The 19,362-nt window shown below is 48.0% G+C and overlaps 1 gene segment (V, D, J or C); it reads right to left on the bottom strand.

Moving 5' to 3' along the window:
• Nucleotides 1-855: 855 nt before the first annotated feature.
• Nucleotides 856-17,682, bottom strand: LOC144697598 (Ig heavy chain C region-like). The segment is given in 6 exon segments: nt 856-1,293; nt 2,538-2,849; nt 3,469-3,783; nt 4,006-4,305; nt 16,397-16,487; nt 17,605-17,682. Coding segments are annotated over 5 exon segments (1,359 nt in total).
• Nucleotides 17,683-19,362: the final 1,680 nt, after the last annotated feature.

Genomic DNA, 19,362 nt, shown 5'->3' with positions numbered 1-19,362 from the left:
GGGGGTTAATAATTTCCCTTCCCCCTCTCTCTGTTGGGGAAGTGGAGGTATAGCGGGTTAACAATTTCCCTTCCCCCTCTCTCTGTTAGTGAAGTGGGGGTACAGTGGGTTAACAATTTCTCTTCCCCTTCTCTCTGTTAGTGAAGTGGGGGTATAGTGGGTTAACAATTTCCATTCCCCCTCTCTCTGTCGGGGAAATGGGGGTACAGTGGGTTAACAATTTCCCTTCCCCCTCTCTCTGTTGGAGAAGTGGGGGTACAGTGGGTTAATAATTTCTCCCCCCCCCCTCTCTCTGTTGGTGAAGTGAGGGGGTGCAGTGGGTTAACAATTTCCCTTCCCCCGCTCTCTGTTGGGGAAGTGGGGGTACAGTGGGTTAACAATTTCCCCTCCCCCTCTCTCTGTTGGGGAAGTGGGGGGTACAGTGGGTTAACAATTTTTCTTCCCCCTCTCTCTGATGGGGCATTGTTGGGACATGTTTCTGTGTGACCCTCACTTCAATTCCCAGTGGGTGCGATGCTGCAACTTAAAGCTGATATCCATTTTAAAGGATTGGACAATAAGAGAAGCAGCAACACTGAGATCTAAATGCGCTGAGTTTGTTTGCCGGAAATGGGAAATTGTCAGATTTCTCCTCAGTGGGAGGAGAGTTGGTGATGTTATTTTGCAGAATCCCGTTATGAATGAGCTTTACTCTGTCTCTAACCCAGGATGCATCTGAGCTGGGAGCACTGGGTGTACAAGACTTGGTTCTGAGCCCTGGAAATATCCGATTTTAACTAAACAGCTCTAACATTAGCAAAAGTGGAAAACAAAATTAATTAAGCGACTGTGCATTTAAATCACGATTGGAGAAAATGACTTTATTATTTTTTTTATTGAAGTTTGAAATGTAACCGAGAGATTCTCATTGACATGAATTAACGGTGTCCATCAGTGCAAGGGAAATATTCACAAAACTCGGTTTACCGCTGGATTTATCAACCGTTCTGTTGATGATCTTCAAGGGGATCGCTTCATGTCCCACCACACAGGAGTAAGAAGCGCCGCTGGCCCACTCCTCCGCTGCAATGGATAACAGGCTGTACATGAAGAAGGAGCTATTGCCGTTCTCCGCCACCACCCCGGTGTTCTTGTAGTTCCCGGGATTCACTGGCTTGTCATTGACGGTCCACTTGACGAAAATCTCTCGTGGGGAGAAACCTCTCACTAAGCAGCTGAGGGAGACGAATCTCTGAGCGGAGACATCTTCTGCCGAGGGCAGCAGGACAGACACGGACGGTTCTCGCAGAAAACCTGCATAAAAATTACAATAACTGTTAATAAACTGGACAATTTCAGAGCCAAAAAAAAAACGCTGCTTAGATGTGAGAGAAATGCGATTTGTATTGAATCTTAAAAGTTTCCATTTTCCATTTTGGGATCTATCTGGTTTTCCAGCTCGGAGCAGGGTTGGATGTCTAAGAAATTGAGGTCTTCAAAAGCTGCTATTTTCTGGATAATAATGAACCTTTAAAGAGTTGCTAAATAGTATGGATTCTCTCTGGAAACAGGATTTCTAAACACTTTGACCTCTTAACAGTCTCAGTTCAGGCTGCCATGTTGACACTCCTGAGTTGGGAGGCTGTAGTCTTGTGCACCCCCTCATCTATGCAAATGTTTAGAAAGGACCAGGATGTGAGCATCAGCATGATGTAAACTTAAAATCTGACCTCGAGCAGGGGGGCGAACAGGATGTTGGGGATGTGGTAGCCACCCTGGCAGTTTGGGTATATATCCTGTAACCTTTGGTGAGAAGAGTTTGCATTGGTAATTGACACTGGATAAGTTAATAGCCCCCAGAGAAAGGTTATATTAACAAGTGCTCAGGCAAAGGGCCTAGGTCCTGGTGGGGTCATATGCTGGTGAGGTGCCGTGGTGAGGCTGCAGTGCCCGGTGGCAGCTGCCTTCCTCAAAACGGCCAAGGAGGAGCAGGAAGGTGAGATCAATTCACTTTGTGCCAACCATTTGTCCGCCGCCTGGGACCAGTAAACTGCTGTCAGCTGTCACCCGTCGTATACTTTTCCGGTCCAATGAATTCCTGCATCGGCCTAAACTGTTGTTTCTTAATAAACTTTTAAAAAATCTTAAATTTCCTGATGACCAGCTGACTGTCCCTTTCGGGATTTTGGCCCCCGAATCCAACATCTTACAGATACAATCCTTTTATCTGAGAACTTAAGGAGTTGGATTGGAAAGCTGCTTAAAGTTTACAGCACAGAAACAGGTCATTCGGTCCACCTGGTCTGTGCTGGTGTTTAAGCTCCACACCAAGCTCCTCCCACCTGACTTCATCTAAATCCAATAGCACAGCCTTCAATTCATTGTTCCTACATTTACTTATCAATTTTCCCCTTAAAGTCTACAGGCCCAGAACGTTTAATTAGTGAAATTGCCAATCAGATGAGACCATTAATACACTGGATTCTAAATGTTGACCCTAGCACTTAGCCTGGAAATAGACACAATGGCTCACTTATTGCTTCAATCTCACCGCTCACCTTGTTCCTTGTGGATGGAACTTCTTAAAGGAGTCGGCAGATCCTGATGGCTCACCACGCAGTAGAACTCAGCCCCACTCAGCCAGGCTTGTGTCGAGATGTTTACGTTGCTGACCACGCTGTCATGATCCGCTCCCGGTTGGACGGCGATCTCTGATTTCAAAGGCTTCTTCTCTTGTGTCCAGGACACAAGGACTCCATAAGGAGCATTAGAAACGATGCAGGTTAATGTCACGGTCGCCTCCAGTAAGACCTGTTCTATTGGCGGTGGCAGTAGAGTAATTGTGGGATCATTGCGGCAGTCGTGATCACCTGTGAGACAGAAATGAAAATCAACCAAAGTTTCACATTCAGAATCAGGACAGCAGTATTCAGCCTTCACTCCCTGAAGGAGAATAAATCACCTTGCACATATCAACCTCTAAATATCGTCTTTAATTTTCTTTACACAAAGGAAAACCAGCTTGGTCTGTGTAAATTGTTCTCATAATTTAAGTCGTTCAGCCCCGGTAACATTCTCATGAATCTGCGTTGCCCCAGTCCCAATACAAATATACCATTCCTGGGCCCTGGAATGCAGTACTGAAAGCCGTTTTATAAATAGGGTGGATGCACTTTCCAACACTCTAACCCGAAGCTGTTACCAGTGAAGGGTTCCAGACACCTTCTGCCTCTCCAAATATGATCAGCTGACTCAGGGTAAAGCTAATGTCAAGTCCACCCCACTCACTCTGTGACGTCAATGTAGCGACGTGACGTGATAAAATCCTGAATGGTGAACAATCCGAATGCAGCCCTTACATCGGAATTAAACAATAACTACATGATAGTAAATTAGAAGTTGTTCCGTCTACTAACTCCAATAAATTCCTGATTTGATTAACATCGGAGAGCAGAATGATCTATTGCTTCCTCGGTTTGTATTTCTTACCCTCACACTTGGTGGCGTTTCGACTTTGGGTGACCCCTTGATGAGTGACCTGACAGGTATAGACCGCGTCGCTGAACCATTCCCCAGCGGAGACATTCAGCCGACTGGTCGCCGAGAAGGTCCCCTTCACTTCAAAGGCGGGAGAGGTGACAATTCCTGAATCCATGGGTTGTCCATTCTTCAGCCACTTCACGGTCATTGACTTTGGACGGAAATCGACGATTGAACAGACGGCGATGGCAAATTTGTTGGTTGTGATTTCTTCCCGGGAACTCACGGTGAGGAGAACAGTTGGAAGTAAGCCAGAAGGAGGGCCTTCAAAAAACACAGGTTAGCCATTTCTTGCAGAAGAAATTGATAACAGATACAATGAGTTCTTATATTTTAACAGGCTCTTTGCGGTCAATGGACACTAACCTGGAATTTCCAGGAATCAAAACTATGCAGAGCACTATAAATGTATTATAACCCTATAACCAAGGTCCTATACAGGTCAATTACAGCCTTTCTGTTTCTCACAGGTTCCCCAACACTTACATTGCATTCCAATGCTCTTGGTTGAGCCGCTGTATTGAACCTCACACTTGATATTACTGCAATCCCCCTCTGACTCGGTGATGATTATCTGGCTGCTCAGGGTGAAGGTTCCCTTCTGGTTTCTCACTGACGGGTAAGTCTTAAATCCAGTGGTGATCGGCTGCCCATCTTTCTTCCAGGTCAGGCTGGTGATTTCTGGGGAATAGTCCATCGCCAAACAGCCGTAGGTGATGGAGCCGTCGGGGTTGTGTTGCTGACAGGAGGAGACCAGGCTGTAGAGAGTGGGCGGAGACGGTGTCGCTGGGAAAGAATGGCCGATTGAAAAAGTTAGACTCTGTGATTTGTGATCATTAAGTAACCAAACAACTCAAAATTTGACTATAACTCTAAACATATCCTACTTATTCCAACTAAAACCCACATCCACATTTGATCATTTATTATTTCCATCGTTTGGTGATCCTCATCTGTCGGTTCCCTCTTTAGAAACCCACACCTCTTTTTCCGCCTCTATCCCATGACTAAAATAGAACATTTTGATGTCATCTGAATGACGTACCTTTAAGTGGATTAAAATGGAAGAGCAGAGGATTTCCCCCATTATTTCGCCACCATTTATTTCTCAATCAACAGCACTTGGTGATAGAGAAATTGTCTCGTCATTCATATCATTGAAGTTTGGAAATTGGCTCTGTTCAAATTGGCTGATGCCCCCTCCCCTCTCCACGTCCCCCCAAAACAGAGAATAGCAACGACCCTTCGAAAGTACCTTTGTAATGGTACCTATATAATGACCATAGAACTCTAAACTGAATACCAGTTACAGTAATTACGACATTTTCCAATCGTATGTACATGTGAACACGCGGATTAGTAGCGGGAGTAGGCCATTCTGCCTCTGGAGCCTCCTCCACCATTCACTCCGATCATAGCTGATTGATTGTGGCGTTAACTTCACATTCCCGCCTACTCTCTGCTAACCTTTGACTCCCTTGTCAATGAAGAATCTCTAACTCTGCCTTGAAATATTAATGACTCCTCCTCCATCGCGCTCTGGGGAAGAGAGTTCCAAAGTTTCACGACCCCTTGAGAGAAAAATAAAATCCCCCCATTTCCGTCTGAAATGGGAGACCTCTTATTTTTAAACCGTGTTCCCTATCGTTAGTCTCTCTCACAAGGGGAAACATCCTTTCAGCAACCACCCTGTCAATTTCCCTCAGGATCTTATACGTTTCAATAAAATCAGCTCTCATTCATCTAAACTCCAATGGATACAGGCCCAGCCAATCCAAATTCCCTCATAAGATAACAGACAACACCTCCCAGTATCATTTAAATGAACATTCTCCGAACAGCTTCTAATGCTTTTATATCCTTTCTGAAAAGAGACCAAATCTGGACACAGTAATTCAGACGAGGCCTCATCGACGCCCTGTTAAACTGTAGCAAAACATCTTTACTTTTATATTCTATTCCCTTGTAATAAATGACAACAATCCCTTTGCCTTCCTCATCACTTGCTGTTCCTGTATTGTATTTTTTTATGATTCATGCACCAAGGGATCCACATCCCTCTGTACCTCAGGGTTCAGCAATCTCTCCCCCTTTCAATAATATGCTGCTTTTCTATTCTTCCTGCCAAAGTGGACAGGTTTATATCTTCCACATTATACGGCATCTGTCATTTTTCTGCCTACTCACTTAACCTATCTATATCCCTTTGCTGGGCCTTAATCCCCTCTTCACCACTTACTTTCCTATCTATCTTTGTGTCATCAGCAAAGTTAGCAAATTCATTCAGTCCTTTCATTCAAGTCATTGATATAAATTGTAAATAGTTGAGGCCGCAGCATTGATCCCTGTGGCACTCCACTTGTCACATCTTGCCAACCTAAAATAACCAATTTATCCCGACTCTCTGTTTCCTGTTAGCTAACTAAACTTCCACCCATGCTGAAATGTTACTGCCGACACCATTATTTTGTGTAGTAACCTTTGATGTGCCACTTTGTCAAATGCCATCTAGAAGCCCAAATACAGCACTCCCACTGGTTCTCCTTTATTCATGTTCCTTGTTACTTCCTTGAAGGGCCTCAAATAGATCAGCCAAACACGATTTCCCTTTCACAAAACCATGATGGATCTACATAATTGCATTTGAATTTTCTAAGTGACCCGTGAGAGGCTCCTTAATAATAGATTCCAGCATTTTCGCTCTGACAGATGTTAAGCTAAGTGGCCTATAGTCTCTTGCTTTCCCTTTCCCTCCTTTATTTAATATAAAAGCCTCATTCTCTATTTTCTAATCTGACGGGACTTTCCAGAATCTATGGAAGTTTGGAAAAGTAGAACAAATGCCTCTTCTATTTTAGTAACCACTTTGTTAAAGCCAAAATATTTGTCCAACTTCTCTGCCCATTTCCTTATTTTCCTTTATGACAGGTTTGTCCAATCCGTGTCCCGTGGCTGGATTGTGGACCCCGAAGCCCCTCTTTCTGGCCCCCGGAGCCGTTGTTCTAAATGCTGGTAAGGCGGGTAAGTGGAGTTGAAGATACCCGCAAGGAGCTGCTCCTCCAATCACGGGCGGGTCTTCTACCCCGTTAACTGCTGATAGGCTGACTAGTGGGCCTATCAGCAGTAAAAGTGGGAGACAAATAGATTGTGATTGGAGGGGCAGCGAACACTCGCTGGAGAAAGGCGCAGGGAGCCGTGGGGGAAGCGCACAGAGACATTGTCTCCCTTCTATCCCAGGCACTGAGTGCCTTTCCCCGGGAATGGAAAGGATTTCAGGAGGGGAGAGGCAATGAGGAAGAGAGAGAGAGATAGAGAAAGTGGGGCCCAGGGCGCCTGGGGCCTCGGCTCACAACTGCTTTAGCCCGGCCCTCCCCGCTATAGCCCGCCTCTCTGCCCTTCCCCCCGCCTGTCTGCTCTTTCCCCCTCCCGCCTCTCTGCCCTTTCCCCCTCCCGCCTCTCTGCCCTCCTGGCCCCCGCCTCTCTGCCCTTCCCCCCGCCTCTCTGCCCTTTCCCCCTCCCGCCTCTCTGCCCTTTACCCCTCCCGCCCCCCTGCCCTTTACCCCTCCCGCCCCCCCTGCCCTTTCCCTCTCCATCCTCTCTTCCCTTTTCCCTATCCCGCCTCTCTGCCCTCTCCCCCCCCACGCCTCTCTGCCCTTTCCCCCTCCCGCCTCTCTGCCCTTTACCCCTCCCGCCTCTCTGCCCTTTACCCCTCCCGCCCCCCTGCCCTTTCCCTCTCCACCCTCTCTGCCCTCTCCCCCCCCACGCCTCTCTGCCCTTTCCCCCTCCCGCCTCTCTGCCCTTTCCCCCTCCCGCCTCACTGCCCTTTCCCCCTCCCGCCTCTCTGCCCTTTCCCTCTCCACCGTCTCTGCCCTTTCCCCCTCCCGCCTCTCTGCCCTTTCCCCCCTCCCGCCTCTCTGCCCTTTCCCCCCACCCCAGCCTCTCTGCCCTTTCCCCCCCACCGCCTCTCTGCCCTTTCTACCCCAGCTCTCTGCACTTACTCCATGGCTCTCTGACCTATTGCAATGGCTCTCTGACTTTTACCTCGGCTCGCTAAACTTTCCCCCAGCTCTCTGCCCTTCCCCCCCACGCCTCTCTACCCGTCCCATACTCCGCTTCTCTGCTCTGTACCCCCCGCCTCTCTGCCCTTCCCCCCCGCTTCTGAGCCCTTCCCCCACCCCGTCTTGCTGCCTTTTTCCCTCTCCCGCCTCTCTGCCCTTTCCCCCTCCCGCCTCTCTGCCCTTTCCCCCTCCCGCCTCTCTGCCCTTTCCCCCCTCCCGCCTCTCTGCCCTTTCCCCCCTCCCGCCTCTCTGCCCTTTCCCCCTCCCGCCTCTCTGCCCTTTCCCCCCTCCCGCCTCTCTGCCCTTTCCCCCTCCCGCCTCTCTGCCCTTTCCCCCCTCCCGCCTCTCTGCCCTTTCCCCCCTCCCGCCTCTCTGCCCTTTCCCCCCTCCCGCCTCTCTGCCCTTTCCCCCCTCCCGCCTCTCTGCCCTTTCCCCCCTCCCGCCTCTCTGCCCTTTCCCCCCTCCCGCCTCTCTGCCCTTTCCCCCCTCCCGCCTCTCTGCCCTTTCCCCCCTCCCGCCTCTCTGCCCTTTCCCCCCTCCCGCCTCTCTGCCCTTTCCCCCCTCCCGCCTCTCTGCCCTTTCCCCCCTCCCGCCTCTCTGCCCTTTCCCCCCTCCCGCCTCTCTGCCCTTTCCCCCCTCCCGCCTCTCTGCCCTTTCCCCCCTCCCGCCTCTCTGCCCTTTCCCCCCTCCCGCCTCTCTGCCCTTTCCCCCCTCCCGCCTCTCTGCCCTTTCCCCCCTCCCGCCTCTCTGCCCTTTCCCCCCTCCCGCCTCTCTGCCCTTTCCCCCCTCCCGCCTCTCTGCCCTTTCCCCCCTCCCGCCTCTCTGCCCTTTCCCCCCTCCCGCCTCTCTGCCCTTTCCCCCCTCCCGCCTCTCTGCCCTTTCCCCCCTCCCGCCTCTCTGCCCTTTCCCCCCTCCCGCCTCTCTGCCCTTTCCCCCCTCCCGCCTCTCTGCCCTTTCCCCCCTCCCGCCTCTCTGCCCTTTCCCCCCTCCCGCCTCTCTGCCCTTTCCCCCCTCCCGCCTCTCTGCCCTTTCCCCCCTCCCGCCTCTCTGCCCTTTCCCCCCTCCCGCCTCTCTGCCCTTTCCCCCCTCCCGCCTCTCTGCCCTTTCCCCCCTCCCGCCTCTCTGCCCTTTCCCCCCTCCCGCCTCTCTGCCCTTTCCCCCCTCCCGCCTCTCTGCCCTTTCCCCCCTCCCGCCTCTCTGCCCTTTCCCCCCTCCCGCCTCTCTGCCCTTTCCCCCCTCCCGCCTCTCTGCCCTTTCCCCCCTCCCGCCTCTCTGCCCTTTCCCCCCTCCCGCCTCTCTGCCCTTTCCCCCCTCCCGCCTCTCTGCCCTTTCCCCCCTCCCGCCTCTCTGCCCTTTCCCCCCTCCCGCCTCTCTGCCCTTTCCCCCCTCCCGCCTCTCTGCCCTTTCCCCCCTCCCGCCTCTCTGCCCTTTCCCCCCTCCCGCCTCTCTGCCCTTTCCCCCCTCCCGCCTCTCTGCCCTTTCCCCCCTCCCGCCTCTCTGCCCTTTCCCCCCTCCCGCCTCTCTGCCCTTTCCCCCCTCCCGCCTCTCTGCCCTTTCCCCCCTCCCGCCTCTCTGCCCTTTCCCCCCTCCCGCCTCTCTGCCCTTTCCCCCCTCCCGCCTCTCTGCCCTTTCCCCCCTCCCGCCTCTCTGCCCTTTCCCCCCTCCCGCCTCTCTGCCCTTTCCCCCCTCCCGCCTCTCTGCCCTTTCCCCCCTCCCGCCTCTCTGCCCTTTCCCCCCTCCCGCCTCTCTGCCCTTTCCCCCCTCCCGCCTCTCTGCCCTTTCCCCCCTCCCGCCTCTCTGCCCTTTCCCCCCTCCCGCCTCTCTGCCCTTTCCCCCCTCCCGCCTCTCTGCCCTTTCCCCCCTCCCGCCTCTCTGCCCTTTCCCCCCTCCCGCCTCTCTGCCCTTTCCCCCCTCCCGCCTCTCTGCCCTTTCCCCCCTCCCGCCTCTCTGCCCTTTCCCCCCTCCCGCCTCTCTGCCCTTTCCCCCCTCCCGCCTCTCTGCCCTTTCCCCCCTCCCGCCTCTCTGCCCTTTCCCCCCTCCCGCCTCTCTGCCCTTTCCCCCCTCCCGCCTCTCTGCCCTTTCCCCCCTCCCGCCTCTCTGCCCTTTCCCCCCTCCCGCCTCTCTGCCCTTTCCCCCCTCCCGCCTCTCTGCCCTTTCCCCCCTCCCGCCTCTCTGCCCTTTCCCCCCTCCCGCCTCTCTGCCCTTTCCCCCCTCCCGCCTCTCTGCCCTTTCCCCCCTCCCGCCTCTCTGCCCTTTCCCCCCTCCCGCCTCTCTGCCCTTTCCCCCCTCCCGCCTCTCTGCCCTTTCCCCCCTCCCGCCTCTCTGCCCTTTCCCCCCTCCCGCCTCTCTGCCCTTTCCCCCCTCCCGCCTCTCTGCCCTTTCTCCCCCAGCTCTCTGTTCTTACTCCACGGGTGGCTGCGCTTTCGCCCGGCCCTCTGATCTTTTCCCCTGGCTCTCTGCCCGTTCCCCAGCTCGCTGACCTTTCCCGCTGCTCGCTGACCTTTGTCCCATTTCTATGCCCTTCCCCCCCAAACCCCAGGCTCCCTGACCTTTCCCCCGCCTCCTTGCCCTTTCCCCCAGACTCTCTCCGCTTCCACCGACGCTCATCACTCCATTCGGCCTTGCTCCACTTTCCGGCACTGCTAGGCCTCAGGCATCGCTTCCAGGTCTCTCTTCCCCGCAACTGCCGCCCTCCCACACACCGATTTAGGAAAAGTGATCGAGTGAGTGAGCGTGTGCATGATTGACAAAGTGAGGGTGGCTGAGTGACAGAGTGAGGGTGGGTGGCTGAGTGAATGAGGGTGTGTGGGTGAGTGAAGTAGTGAATGAGGGTGGGTGGTGAGTGAGCGTGGGCGGGTGTCTGAATGTGGGTGAGTGAGGATGGATGAGTGAGTGAGGGTGGGTGATTGAATGAGGGTAGATGAGAGTGTGAGTGAGGGTTGGTGGGTATGTGAGGGTGGGTATATGAGTGACGGTGAGTGGATGTGTGAGGGTGGGTGGATGAGTTATTTAGTGTGAGTGAAGGTAGATGAGTGAGGATGGGTGGGTGAGTGAGTTTGAGGATCAGTGAGGGTGGATGAGTAAGGATGTGCGAGTGAGGGGGTGAGTGAGTGAGGGTGAGTGAGTGAGGGTGAGTGAGTGAGGGTGAGTGAGTAAGTGTGTAATTGGTGGTGAGTAAATGAGGGTGACTGAGTACCCCCGAGTGAGGGTGAGTGAGGGTGGGTGAGTGAGGGTCAGTGAGTGTGGGTGGGTGAGTGAGTTTGAATGAGGCTGGGTGGGTAAGGGTGAGTGAGAGCGAGTGAGTGAGTGAGTGTGAGCGAGTGAGGGTGAGTGAGTGAGGGTGAGTGAGTAATTGATGGTGAGTGAATGAGGGTGAGTGAGTGGGGGTGAGTGAGTGAGGGTGAGTGAGCGAGGGTGAGTGAGGGAAGGTGAGGGTGAGTGAGTGAAGGTGAGTGAGTGAGGGTGAGTGAGTGAGGGTGGGTGAGCGAGGGTGGGTGAGCGAGGGTGGGTGAGAGAGGGTGGGTGAGCGAGGGTGGGTGAGCGAGGGTGGGTGAGCGAGGGTGGGTGAGCAAGGGAGTGAGGGTGAGTGAGTGAGGATGAGTGAGTGAGGGTGAGAGAGTGAGGACGAGTGAGTGAGGTTGGGTGAGCGAGGGTGGGTGAGTGAGGGCGGGTGAGGGTGGGTGGGTGAGGGCGGGCAGGTGAGGGAGGGTGGGTGAGGGAGGGAGTGAGATTGAGTGAGGGCGAGTGAGTGAGTGAGTGAGGGTGAGTGAGTGAGTGAGGGTGAGTGATTGTGGGTAGTGAGGGTTCCCAGGTGTTGCAGGCTCATCAAGGCGATGTTTCTCTGGATGATTTTCCACTCCGGCTCAGCTTTCCATTGCCTGTTGTCCACAGCCGAGCTGGGGGCTCCTCCATTCGGCTCCACCACCTCCACCTCCTCCTCTTCCTCTCCATCGATCCTGTCCTGATTCTCCATATTGATCAGGCTGCGTAAAGTCAGGCAGCAGTGTAGATCGCTGGCCAGCTGCTTTAATGCCGATGCCTTTCTTTAAGAAACCCGTGTCAGTGCGCGAATAGGCAGACTGAGGGGGCTGGAGGGGACGGTTACAGCAAAACCAGGATGGGCCGTGCAGGCATCTTGCACCAAGTGTGCACCAGTATTGGGGATCCAGGCGGCCGTGGTCTCCGCCACATCCCTCCCCTTTCCTTGTTTCTTTGTGTTTGGTTCATCACTTGGAAATTCTCCACATATATAGTGATGTCACCCGTGTAATTTCATTTTACACAAAAAGACATCAGAAATAGAATGATGAACATGCCTGCAGCTTCACGGATTTTCATTCTACAGTTAGTATTTTCAGCCCACTTCTGTGTGTGAGAATGTGTGTGTGTGCGTGAGAAAGAGAGAGAGAGTGCAAGTGTATGTGTTTTTGAGAGAGAGAGAGAAAGAGACAGACAGTGTGTGTGTGTGTGTGTGTGTGAGTGAGATAGGGTGTATATGTGTGAGAGTATGTGAGATAGAGAATGTGTGTGTGGGAGAGAAAGAGTGTGTGTGTGTGAGAGAGAGAGAATGAGAGAGAGAGTGTGTGTGAGAGAGGGAGAGTGTGTTTTTATGTGTGTGTCATAGGGAGTATAAGTGTGAGAGTGTCTGACAGAGAAATGTGTGTGAGAGAGAGCTACTGTGTTTGTGAGAGGGAGAGAGCAACCGTGTCTGTGAGAGAGAGAGAGTGTAGGGGTGTGAATGATATGTAGAAAAGTGTGTGAGAGTGTGTGAGAGAGAGCCAGTGTGTGTGTCAGAGAGAGAGTGTGTGTGTGTGAGAGAGTGCGGTGTGTGTGTGAGAGAGAGAGAGTGAGAGAGAGTGCATGTGTGAGAAATACAGTGTGTGTGAGAGAGAGAGAATGTGTTTCTGTTTCTGTGTGTGCGTGAGAGAGAATGAAAGTGTTTGTCAGAGAGTATTATGTGTCTGTGTGAGTGAGAGAGAGAGAATGGAGAGTGTGTGCATGTGTGAGAGTGTGAATGTGTGTGGGAGAGAGGGTGCATGTATTCGAGAGAAAGAGTGGGTGTACGTAAAAGAGAGGGATTGTGCTTGTGCGTGTGTGTGAGAGAGAGAATGAGTGTGTGAGAGTGCATGTGTGAGAAAGAGTGCATGTGTATGTGAGAGATAGTGTGCACGTGTGTGAGTGTGTGTGCAGTTGAGAGAGTGTATGTGTCTGAGAGAATGTGAGTATCTGTGTGAGATTGTGTGTGAAAGAGTGAGGCAATGTGTGAGAGGCAGGGTGTGTGCGTGTTAAAGAGAGTTTGTGTGTGAGAGGGAGAATGAGAGAGAGAGAAAGAGAGAGTGTGTGCGTGTGTCTGTGTGTGTGTGTGTGACAGAGAGAGTTTGTGTCTATCAGAGAGAGTGCGTGTTAGTGAGTGTGTGCAGGTGTGTGAGAAACAGCCTGCGTGACAGAGAGAGTGAGCGAGTGATGGTGTGTGGTAAAGAGACTGAGTGAGTCGAGGTAGATCAGTCATGATCTTACTGAATGGAGGGCAGGATCGAAGGGCCGAATGTCCTCTCATGCTTTCATTTCTGTCATTCATTCCTCCCCTTACAGGCCGCAATCCAATGACTCAGTTTTTGATGGCGGCTCCTTTGCCCCAAATCCCCCGCGACTGGTTGTTTGGAGCGGGAGCCTGGTCATTGTCCATTTCAATCGTTTAAATAACTGGCAGCAACTGATCAGATCAGAACAGGCGCTGCTCTCTGGAGCCTCACTGTTACTCCCTGATTCTGTTTGTTCTGAAATTGTGCTCAAGTTCAGGTCACTCACGTTCAATGATTTTCTGATACTCAAAATGCTTAAACATAATTAATTCATTAAAATTTATACAGAAATATTGTTAAAAACAATTACAGACACAAATGGTGCAACAATCGAATTCCCAGCAGATAGATCTGTTCAATCTGTCCATTTCATTCAAGCTGTTTGATTCTAATTGATCAATGGTCAATTTGTAACAATTATTCTATGACTTCTTTGAAATGAAAAATGATTTTCATTTCAAAACTCCCATTGAAGTCCATCTAATTCTCCGTCTGACTCAAATCTCCAAACAATGTACGATTTAAGTTACCCTGAAAATGAGCACAGCAAATACTACAGATTCAGGATAATTGGTTGTCCGTAATAAAGACTCAATGACAGGGTAAGAATTAAACAAATCAGGAAACATTCACATTGAAAACCCATTACCCACTGATTTGATTTGATTTTAGGTATAAATATAACCAATAAAAACATCGAGGCGAAACACCTTATCGAGCTGAGCACAGCTGAGTAAGAGAAGTATTCTTTTCTCAATTCATTTTGGATACAATTCAAAATTCTCTCCACCCTTTGAGATTTTGCATCACTATAATGTCCAGTATACTATTTAATTGTTGGAGTTCATTTATGTTGAATTAATTATCACTGATATTATATTGTAAGTTAATTATCTTGTTATTGTCAATTCATTTTCTTGTTAGCTGATTTCTACTTCATAATAAAAATAGTTTTCAATAATTGAAAATTTGTTTCTCCCTGGTACTTTGTGAAATAATTGGGGTTTATTTAAATCAACCTGACACTGAAACAATGTTGAACAATAAACTTCAAATTACGAGATGGAAATATTCAGGCAAGTATATCAATTTTACTTAAATCTGATCAATATTTACTATTTTATTTTTACTTCTCCTGCTTTGTTTTAATGGACAAAATTGTAAACTATGCGTTTCTAAACGGATTGAGAAATCATAAATTCCATCTATTCTCATCGAGTAATTCACACGACGAATTTATGAGTTGAATATTTGAAACACTTTCAAATCTGGCCGGGGTCACATCGCATTAACTGTCGATGAGGTGTAATATCATCTGTTTGCTGAATCAAACTTGCCTTAACTCCGAGCGAAATGTAAACAAATGTTCCTGGCAGTTATTTATTATCAATGAAAGTGCTTCCTCGATAACAATCCATATTATTTAATTGTTAAATATATTGTTCACTGAAAGAAGATCCAAATTGATCAGTATACAATTTGATGAGAATAATTCATTCAGATCATCTGCACCACTGAAAAATAACCGGCAAATTGATTCCAGATTTTTTCTTCAATTTAATATTTAATAAGAATTAAGCATGAGCCGCAGATATAATCTGTTCTTTTCCTATAATTCTATTCTGTGTACAGCACAGCTATGGGAGACAGGATGTTGTTATTAAGTTCAAAACTAATACTAATGTTTGCAATTAAATTAACCTGTTCGAATTTCAAGCTTTTACTTGTCAATCTCTATTTATATGCAGTCTGCACCTTCCTCCAGTTCAAAAAAAATGTAAGAACAATTCCTTTACTGCCAGAGAATTACAACCCCCAGTAAACTGTTTAAAATTAGATTAGTGACAATTATCTCGCTATCCAAATCCCAATGACATTGAAGGAATAATGTGGTTACGGCTGCACAGAAAGAATGTAATAACCGGATAGACATATTGCCAAACTGCAATGTCAAACTCCTCTTTAAGTCAATGCAAAAGTTATCAGGGACATAAAAAAGTAATTCAAAATCTCTTTTGAAACTGAACAATTCTGTAGAGTCAGTATATTCTTACCGAAATTTTTTCATGCATAATCACAAAATGTTTCCAGCCTAATAACTTTCCCGATCATGTTAATTGTGCGCAGAGCACAGCAGAATTGTGAAAGGCGATTAATGATCAATTAGGTTAACATGAAAGCTGTTCCGTCAATATGGAGAAATGTTACCACATTATAATTGTTTGAACTGTATTAATTTTACTCTACAATTTGAAAACTTGGTAATTGTATAGTTTCTGATTGCAGTAACGAATTATGTTCTGAATGAGTGTCATAATCCATGGTTTAGTTTATTCTGCAATTATCACTTAAAATAAAGACAAAATGTTCTAACACATCTGTAAATGCTTTTTTAGCCATTTCTGAAGCCTGTTTGTTTTCTGCTTACAATCGCGCTTCAAGCAGATACAAACGCGTAGGCTGCTTCGATTCAATCGCAAAACGTGTAACTGCTCAATGTCACCGAGTTTAAACAATGCAGAAACAATGCAGAACCGCCAAACCGTTTCATAAATTCTACTAATTCAAAGTCACCCAGACACACAATCTCCTCAGCAGAAAAACACCAAAAATCACATCACTGAGGGGCTGAAACCCGTTTCATGGAGAAGCAGCTCAATTCTACAAACACTTCCAACAGAGTCCAATGAAACATCGCAAGAAAATCTCAATATCGAATCCAGACAACCGCTTGTCACCAAATGAATGAATAATTAAACTAAACAGAAATATGGAATAATGTCAACAGCATTGTGAGTAGGCGGAACATGTTCAATAAATTAATATTGAAACTTAAGCATATTTTGTTAATATTGGGTTTGATTTCAAACCTATTTAAACCCTTGTGCAGTGGATGGTAAAACCCGCAGCCATTAAATGTCACCGAGATTAAACATTGCAGAAACGTCAAACTGTTTTTACAACCGTTAGATATTTCAAGTACCCCGGCCACACAGTATCCTAAGCAGATAAACTCAAAATCACAACAACCAGGGTCTCAATCCCTCAGTAGCACTTTTTATCAAGGCACAGCGGAATTATATAACTCAATTTCAGCAGATCACATGAAACATTGTAAAAACTTCTGCATGCAGAATCCACCAAACTCAGGTTTCATTGGCTGAATGAATTATTAAAATAGACAAAAAAAGCAAAGACTCAAATAAAGCAGTTACTAAATAAATGTGTGGTTCTTACCTGCAGTCACCGTCACCATGGTCCCTTGTCCCCAGTAGTCCATAGCGTCACAGTGTTACATTCCCTGGGCTGTGCCATACAATAACTGTCCCTGCACGAAAAAGACAGAAATCCACCATTATTTTAAATATTCATAAGTCAGAGGCAAAGTAAGATCACGATGAATCTTCACGAAATTATATTTGCGTGTGTAGATATCTTTAGCTATTCATCAATGATCCTCATGTTTTATAATTCAGAGTAACACATGAACATGTTCTTGAAATCACCAACTGATGAACGGATAATTATCACAGTTTTTCAATTTTAAACCACGTTTTTTGGGCAGTTCTGGGCATAAATAATACTGCACTGTAAGTATAGCAGGATTTTAAAAGCGAGCACTGACCCAGGCAGACTCAATTAGTGCTGAGGGGTTTTTGTATTGACAGTAACTGCTGTGCCATCCCGTATATCACAGTGAGACACATCATGTCAAATACTGCGGCAGACTGTTCACTGTAAATACAGAAATTTAATTTCACTGCGTTCTCAAAAACCTGATTCCGACACGCCTAAAAGTGAATCAGTGAGACATTTCAGCTTGTACTGGTCATTATACTTATCAATGTGATTGGAATTCTTTCAAAACCTCTTTGCAGATTTAGCGTGTCCGAAAACACTCACAAAGCGGAAGACTGTTATATCTTTTCACAAACCAATATTACCTCTACCCATTATTTTATTTAAATATGATTTTCTTTGGCGTTCCTGCTGTGTTAGTGATCGCGAATTTGAACAAATTCCTTCTCTGAGGTTTTTGTATGAGGATGTCGCTGTGCACAGCACTGTGACCCACTGCTGTAGTATCACAGTGAAATACGCCCGCACAAAAACTGCACCCACTCTCTGTTCAGTGCTGCCTCTCAATGTTCACTTCAAATAGACGTTTACTTCTGATCTAGAAGTGGAATTCATGCAGCAGTTTACAAAATTGAACGAAAAGAGAATCCCTCCAAGTAACAGATATAGTAAAATGAACATTATATCCAGGTCTGTAATTGCGGAAACTGTTAACAGTAAATATAAACACAACCAAAAGCTCAGCTCATTACATCGACTGGTTTGCTAGTTTTACTGTTAAATTTGCTGTGCTACTTATGTCAGGAGCGCCTTGTTGTCAGGTCCTGATCATTACAGTTAATGTTACATTTAAAACAAGTACTGACCGTCAGGTTATGATGGAAGTTGTTGAGTCCCTCTCGATCTGTTCTTGTTCGGGTCCAGCCCTGGTTCCTCTCGCTGTGTCTCTTGCACAATAATAGATGGCGGTGTCTTCAGTCTTCAGTCTCGTCATGTCCAAGGAGAAGGTGCTCCTTGAAGTGTCTTTGGACGCAGTAAATCGATCCTTAATTCCTGGGGCGTAGTAGTTGCTGGATGAAGTATAGTAGCTAACCAGCCACTCCAGCCCCTGTCCGGGAACCTGTCGGATCCAACCCATGGTGTAGCTGCCAAGATCGAAGCCGCTGGTTTTACAGGTCAGTTTCAGGGAGCCTCCGGGACGCCCGGTCTCTGCCTCTGGCTGAGTCAACACAACCTCCGACTGGACACCTGTAAAAATATATCAAAAACCCAGAGGATTAATCCTGGTGAACTGATTCCTGACTCTGTAACATTCCAGAGAGAGACTAACACTGAGACAGTAACATTGAGAGACTTGGACAATAAAAACTACTCACGGGATAAGAAAGTCAGCAACAAACTGAGAGAAATCGCCGACCTCATCTTTCTGGTCATTTGGGGAAAATGGTTCTGTCCAGAACTCAGTGAACAAACCAGCTCCCGGACTGTTGGATTCCGGCCCCAGTGAGCGGCATTTAAATACCCGGCAGAAGGGGGCGGGTTTCCAGGCGCCGCCTGTTGATTCGCTGGTGGAGGCGGCGACTGGATCCACGCCCCACCTTCCACATCCCCAACAGAATGGACTCAGATATTTACAATAGGCTATTGTTAAAAGTGGACATTTTATCTGTATCGGGATATTTGGCTGAATGGATTTATTGTAAAGTCTCCAGTGGTTCTAATGGTGAAATTACAGTTGAGCATCTGTTAATAAAAATATAATTCCATTGTAAATTAAGTCCATTTATTTCTACACTACCTCACAAGGGGCTGAACCTAAAACAATAAATTACATTATCAGGGAATAAAGGGACTGTCAGCCTTTGTTGCAGCAACTCCGGGTCTCTATCTCATTCCAGCAATGAAGTATCATCAGTCATAGGAATTATTATTGATTTATGTAACTAAATGAGGGAGATGAAAAAAGTGATTTTATTAACAATGTGGGTGGTTATCGCTGTACAATTTGGGTCCGGAGATAAGAAGAATCTCCTCACATTATACAATGTCTCTCATTGCATTTCTCGAACTGCCCCTGACCCTATGACAGCCCTTTGAAAATTAGCGGTAAAAGAAACCAGCCTTCCTGATAATTAAACGGTAAGTTTACACAGAAACGTAAAATTGACATCAACTTTTGACAGAGAAGTTAATGAATCAGTACGGACACGGAGATCAACAAAGTTATCCTTCAGCATCCAAATCACTGCAGCTAATTCTATTGACCACCGGCTGTCTACCATTCACTGGCATTGGGAACACAGGGTATCAGGGCTTTACGGCATATTACACAATATCACAAGAATAAATGTTTTATCTTCCACTGAAGCGGGTCATGAACTGGTCATTTCTCCACTCATTGGCAGCTATGAGAGGGACTGTTAAATAATCGAAATCAGCACAAATTAAACTGTACAGTACACGGTGCTAATCAGGTATAAGAGACCCCTCAGGTTAAATGAGGTGCAGAACTCTGAGAATATTCAAGGAATTCCTGCAGGTTCAAGACAATTCTATGATTTTCTTTTAATTTAATTTCTTTTATTTTTTTGTCATTCTACTCAGCTCATTAGACTGGGGGATTG

This window comes from Cetorhinus maximus, chromosome 23, assembly GCF_964194155.1.
Source record: "Cetorhinus maximus chromosome 23, sCetMax3.hap1.1, whole genome shotgun sequence".
In the NCBI taxonomy this organism is placed as follows: Eukaryota; Metazoa; Chordata; class Chondrichthyes; order Lamniformes; family Cetorhinidae; genus Cetorhinus; species Cetorhinus maximus.
The sequence above is the reverse complement of the archived record's forward strand: the minus strand, read 5'-3'. Positions and strand labels throughout refer to the sequence as shown.